Source organism: Cricetulus griseus, chromosome 7 (genome assembly GCF_003668045.3).
Source record: "Cricetulus griseus strain 17A/GY chromosome 7, alternate assembly CriGri-PICRH-1.0, whole genome shotgun sequence".
In the NCBI taxonomy this organism is placed as follows: domain Eukaryota; kingdom Metazoa; phylum Chordata; class Mammalia; order Rodentia; family Cricetidae; genus Cricetulus; species Cricetulus griseus.
The window spans coordinates 91,428,811-91,434,879 of record NC_048600.1 but is presented as its reverse complement, the minus strand read 5'-3'; the positions used below and the strand labels follow the sequence as shown (position 1 = coordinate 91,434,879).

At 51.5% G+C, this 6,069-nt stretch overlaps 1 protein-coding gene across 2 annotated transcripts; it reads right to left on the bottom strand.

Annotated features, from left to right (window-relative positions):
- Positions 1–20: 20 nt before the first annotated feature.
- Positions 21–5,700, bottom strand: Dhrs13 (dehydrogenase/reductase 13). 2 transcript variants are annotated; one of them, XM_027426620.2, is made up of 6 exons: positions 5,473–5,700; positions 5,269–5,387; positions 3,819–3,942; positions 3,348–3,659; positions 2,435–2,552; positions 709–989 (listed from the first exon to the last, which is right to left on the bottom strand). In XM_027426620.2, the coding sequence occupies exons 1-6, from the start codon at positions 5,597–5,599 to the stop codon at positions 848–850; spliced, it is 942 nt and encodes a 313-aa protein (XP_027282421.1). In that variant the 5' UTR covers positions 5,600–5,700; the 3' UTR covers positions 709–847. The 2 variants fall into 2 exon arrangements, with proteins under 2 accessions (XP_027282420.1, XP_027282421.1); XM_027426619.2 differs by lacking the exon at positions 2,435–2,552 and having other exon boundaries at positions 21–989; positions 5,473–5,696.
- Between the last annotated feature and the right edge of the window lie 369 nt (positions 5,701–6,069).

Below are 6,069 nucleotides of genomic sequence, written 5' to 3'. Positions count from 1 at the left end.
GAGAGGCGGGAGCCAGCGCGCCTGTAATCAACTCGCTTTATTCCAGGGGGCTTGGTCCCCATAGCACCTTTGGGGCCCATCAGTAGTAACACCTTGCGCTGCGTCACCTCGGGCATCTGCCCTAGAGCAGCTCAAATCCCAGTCTCTGCCCCGAGTCCTTTCCTAGTCCTGCCCGGGTAAGATGGGGGTAAATAAACTACCAGCTAGAAACTTGGCAAAGGGCTCCTGGGTTCAACAACGGTGCATCAAGGCAAAGTCGCCCGCCCTCCCGAGCAGGAGGTGAGGGGTAGGGCTTGGATCTCTCTTCAGGGAAGGGCCCAGAAATCTGAAAATCAAATTCCAGAGCAACACAGTGTCTTGACATATCATCGCAGGATTGGAGTTATTATCCATCGTAGAAGTACTGTTTAGAACAGAAGAGGTCCCAAAACGTAACCAGAGGTAAATGTGGCAACCCCTCAGTGCCCAGGCACACAGCCGAGGCTTTGAGGGGTCCCACCGCACTAGAAATGCATTCTAGCCTGGGGGTTAGGAAAGTTAGTCAGGTAAAGGCCGAGCCTTCATCTGAATTCTTCGCTGTGTCAATTTAGACAAGTCTGGTGAGCCCGGACAGCTATGAGAAAGTCCAGAAACTGTGGTTTTCTCAGGGTAGGGGGCACTCAGAGAAGACAGGGCCCTTGGACCCTGAGGTTGAGGCTCTTCCTCAGGGTCATCATCATCCTCTCCAGGCCCAAGTCCTGCAAGCTTCTTGGTAGCTTTCCACAGCCTGTGGGCAGCCTGGTCATCTCTAGCAGCTGGGGAGACCTCCTCCACGCGACAGTTGGCAAAATATCTCCCACTGAGTGGTTCAATGCCCTCCTGCAGAGCACAGTACAGGGGTGTCTGGGCACCCCCTTGAGGTGCCCGGAGTAGTAGCCAGGCCAGTGGGCGCAAAATAGGACACAGCCATCCAGGAAGGTGACGCAGGAAGAGTTCTGAGTTCACAGGTCCTGTGGGCAGGAAGAAAGAAGAGTTGTGAAGGAAGGAAGGCAGTGGGGGCCCAGGAACAGGCAGGGGTCAAAGGGCTAGGAGCAGATGGCAACATCGGGTTCCAGAGAAAGCAGGTTAGTATCTATCAGGTATTCAGGGCCCCCACAAGGTCACAACCCATTTCCTGTTTTTTTTTTTTTTTTTTTTTTTTTTTTTTTTTAATTTCGGGGACAGGGTCTCCCTGTCTCTCTGCCCTGGAACTCACTCTGTAGACCATGCTAGCCTTGAACTCACAAAGATCACCCACTTCTGCCTGCTGGGTACAGGGATTAAAGGCATGAGCCACCACTGCTCATCGACAACCCATTTCTACTGGAAGCCTTTCTACTATCTTAATGGCCTTACACCATCCCTCAGGTTGTGGTCAGGCTGTGTCCTCTGCTGTCCAATCTTCACCATTCATTTATCTTTTTGTTGTTATTGTTTTTTTCTTCAAGACAGGGTTTCTGTGTGTAGCCCTGGCTGTCCTTGAACTCACAGAGATCAGCCTCCCTCTGCCTCCTGAGCACTGGGATTAAAAGTGTGCCCTACCACTGCCTGGGTTTAACCACCATTTTTTTGAGCACCTAGGGTATATTAGCCACTGTTTTGAACACTAGGGATCTGTAATTGTAATAAAAGCTCAATAAAGGTTAGTAGTAGTATTGTCACTGTAATTACAAAGAAGCCTTGGGCAATGTTTCCTAAAATGCAGTTTGGAGATCTAGGCAGGGCAGATGATGTTTGCCTATTGTAACCTATTGTCTAAAGTTGAGGATGATTCACTATCTTTTTTTTTTTTTTAACCCCCAGATGGGTTTTTCTGTCTGTCCTGGAACTCATTCTGACTGGCCTCAAGTTTAGAGATCCACCTGCTTCTGCCTCCTGAGTGCTGGGATTAAAGGTGTGAGCCAACACTGCCCCAATCCTTTGTTTTTTAAGTAGATTCTTTTACTCAGAGTAAAATCTTAAGTGGAACTTAAACCCTTCCAACTCAAGCTCATCTCTACCACAACCTCATCATTTGCCATCATCTCACTCACTCTCAGTCGTCCTCACAGCCATCCTACAGCACACCAGGCACTTCTGTCTTAGTACCTGCTCTCTGCTTTCTGAGCTTCAAAGATCCCTTTATCTCTTTCAGAGCTGTGTTCAATTCTTACCTTGACAAACCATTGGATCTGAGAACTCTAGATCCCTCTTAGCCCTTTTACCGTCCCTCATCATTTTATCACCTGTCATTGGATATGAGGGTAAGGTCTTTGGTGTTCGTTTTTTTCCAGAGACCAGGTTCTCACTGTGCAGCCCTGAGTGCTGGGATTAAACAAGTTTAGGTCCAGGAGATTGAACCCAACAGCTCTACACCAAGGTTGGCCCACTGCTTTTGTCCCAGCACCATAATGCCTATGGTATGGTGGGTACTCACAAAGAAACGACTCCTTGACTGAATGGTAATTTATCACTATCACCACTGTAACTCTTTTTGATGGTGTTGGTGATGAAACCCAGGGTCTCAGCTTGACTTGGTGGTTTACACTTGACATCTAAGCATGAGGCAAGACAACTGAGTGAATTTGAGGCTTAAATGAGCTACATAGAATTCAGGCCAACCTGAGCTCCACAGTAAAACTGTGTCTCAAAACAAACAAACAAACAAACAAACAAACAAACAAACGAAACAAAAATAAAAACCAATGAGCCAGGGGCTAAAGAGATGGCTAGTGGTTAATTAAGAGCATTTGCTGCACTTATAGAGGATCCATATTGGTTCCTAGCACCCACATGGATGCTCAAAGCCATCCCTAACTCCAGGTTCTAAGGGGATCTGGCCTATGTGGGTACATACAGACACACACACAGTATATATACATACTGGCAAAACACTAATATACGTACATAAAAAAAATAAACTTAAAAAAACAAAGCCAGACGTGGTGACCCACACCTTTGATCCCAGCACCTTGGAAGCAGAAGCAGATGGATCTCTTGAGTGTTTGAGGCCAGCCAAGGCTATACAGTGAGATCCCATCTAAAACCAAACCAAACACCCCAAACCCAAGTAAGTAAGCAAATAGCATAACCTCAGGGTCCTGCCTATACTAAAGCAACTGGTCTGCCACTGAACTGCTGCCCCAGCCCTCAGGATTATTATCAGGGTCTTGTTCTTATCCCCCATCCAGTGGTCAGCATCCAAACTTGCAGGTAGGAAAAGAAGAAAACAGGGACAGGTTTCTCCTTGACCACATTTCTATTCTGTCACTCAATAGGAGAATGGGAGGAAGCACTGTATGGTACAAAGCTGATAGAAGGGCAATTAGGGGCAGTCAGTCAGGCCTCACCTGGGTGAGCTGCATAGCACGTAACACCAGTGCCCTCAAGTTGGTTGGCAAGTTCCCGGGCAAAGAGCACATTGGCTAGTTTGCTGTCAGCATATGCCCGAAGCTCCTGTTGCCAGCCCACCACCGGGCAATCCAGACGTGTGAAGTCCAGACGACCACGACGGTGGGCAGCTGAGGACACTACCACCACACGGCTGGGGGCACATGATTTTAGGCGGGGTAGCAACAAGTGTGTCAGCAGAAAAGGGCCAACGTGGTTCACTCGCAACAGAAGGTTAAAGGTCTCCCGAGTCCGGCCACAGGAACTGATCCCTAGGGAAGGAGCTAAGCATGAGTTGCTGGTTTTAGGTGCCCCATGGGTCTTGAAGACTCCCCATCGACATGTGTCTGCAGGCCCCTGGAAAGGCCAAGCTGGAGGGACTACCTCTCCAGGCCACCAGCCACCCCCCAGCAGGGCTTGCTGCTTCTCACCTGCATTGTGGATGAGGATGTCCAGCCTTGGCTCAGAGCTCAGGAAGGCAGTGGCAAAGGCCTGTACCGAGGCCAGACTGGCTAAGTCCAAGGCCATGAAGATGACCTCATTGTTCCCACTTTCCTGTGGAGCAGCAAGGGCTAGGATTGTTACCAGGTACCTCCCTTCTCCTCCCAGGCATCTGAGGGCCTGCCCACTATGACTAAAACCTACCCCAGTGCATCAGAGTGTGACAGGTGTGTGGATTCAAACCTCAACTTTGCCTCTAACTAGACAGAATGTGACTTCAGACAAGACAATCTTTTGGGACCTCTGTTCTCTCACTGTAAAATGACATGATGATGATAATACTTCCTACTAAAAAAGAGTTGTGAAGATTAAATCAGAGATTTAAGATTAAATTAGGTCTGGTGTAGTGGCAAACACTGGTTATCCTAGTTATTCAGGGGTCTGAGGCAAAAGGACCATGAGTTCAAGACCTGCCTGAGCTACAGAGTTAATATAAGTAAGACACTCAGCACTGTGCAGATATGTTATTATTGTCCCCTCTGTGAATTATCCTTCACCTTAAAATCTACTACATACAGCCTTTCGCCTCTGCTCTGTAGCCCAGGCTGCCTTGGAACTCATAAGCTTCCTCCCTCAGTCCTGTCAGTGCTGGAATTACAGGTGTGCACCGTGACCAGCTGTAACAGACTTTGGTCTTAAGCACTTTTTCATTTAACTTAATTAATTTAGTTTTTGGAGGCAGGGGCTTACAATGTAGCCCTGGCTGGTCTTGAACTCACAGAAGTCCACCTGTCTCAGGCTCTCAAGTGCTAGGATTAAAGGTGTGTGCTATGGAGATCGACCCTCTTACTCTTGTTTTCTGTAGTCTAAGTACCACACAACTATAGGAAATTCGTTTTAAAAAGCCATAGGGATGGATGGCCCAGAGTCTACTGAAGGGTCTTCTCGGAGCTCTGCTGTCTTAAACTCCTCAGTGGGATCTGTAAGGACCTCTAGAAGCTGGCTGTGGCTCAGAGCCCCTTGACGACATTCCTCTTCTCAATCCGCGCCTCACCCCTGCCATACTCCCCCACCCCCTGTCTCTCGAATCAGACTCTCTTGTCTGAGCGTTTGCACCTGCTGTTCTTTCTGAGGCTTCATTAGCCTAACCATTTCCTTTGCCCAGGATGGCCTTGAGCTCCCGGCCCTGTGCTGGGAGCACACCTGGCTTCATTTACTCTTTCTGATCCTTAAACACCTCAAGACTAGCAACTCCTTTCTTCAGTAAGCCTTCTGTGGGATTTGGTTCTGATGTTCTTCCCCTGTGTGTCCACCGTAGTCCCCACATCCTCTTCCGTGTTTAAGTGCGGCTGTCTCCTCTCAGATCTTGATTCCTGGTGTCGCTCTGCTCCGCCCTCCGTGTAACAGGCTCACCGCACCCGCGTCCCCGTGTGGCCTCACCTGGCGGAGGTCGAAGACGGCCGCCTCCCCGCGCTCCCGGCTGCGGCAGGCCAGCACCACGCGCGCTCCCCGGCGCGCCAGCTCCAGCGCTGTCATCTTCCCGATGCCGCTGTTGGCGCCTGCGGGCGGCGGGCGGGAGCCAGCTGAGCCGGTCGGGCCGCGGCCACCCGCCCCGCCTCCCCGCCGCCGCCCGCGCGAACTCACCCGTGACCACGGCCGTGCGACCCCGCAGGCTGCCGATGCCGCCGCATGGTGGGGCCTTCACCAGGTTGTAGTAGACAAGCACGTAGGCGCCCAGCAGCAGCCCGGCACCCAGCAGCAGCGTCTCCATGCCGGCTGTGCTCCTGGCTCCCGCCTGGGCCTCGTCGCTCCCGCCTCGGCCTCGCGAGGGCGGCGGCAGGCGGGCGGCTAGGCAGGGGTGTGCGCGCGCGCGTGGGCCGGGCGAGCGCCCCCAGGCGTGCGTCTGCGTGCCCTGGCGGCGTGCCTGGGCGAACATCTTGGAGTCCTGGGAGCGCCCCCTAGGCTCGTGAACTCCCGGGAGCGCGTGCCAGGTATGTACAGGAAACATCGGTTGGTGGGTGTGTGGCCCTTAAGATCACCTGATGCTCAGGGCTTGGGAGAGCTTCTGGATTCTGGGCGCACGCAAGTGTGAGAGCTCTGCGTAGGTGTCTGTGCCCATGGCGGGAGTCCCTCCAGGCTGTGCATGCATCTGTAGTCTCCACCAACGCGTGTGATTGAATGAACATCTCTGTTTACTCTAGGTGTGAGTGTGTAGCTCAGTGTCTCAGTCTGGAGTCCTGT

Coding starts and splice junctions, on each gene's coding strand:
- Dhrs13 (XM_027426619.2), bottom strand. CDS start 5,599: ATGGAGACGCTGCTGCTGGGTGCCGGGCTGCTGCTGGGCGCCTACGTG. Junction 3,943..5,268: donor CCGTCTTCGACCTCCGCCAG/GTGAGGCCACAC, acceptor GCTGCTCCACAG/GAAAGTGGGAACAATGAGGT. Junction 3,660..3,818: donor CATCCTCATCCACAATGCAG/GTGAGAAGCAGC, acceptor CTCCTTCCCTAG/GGATCAGTTCCTGTGGCCGG.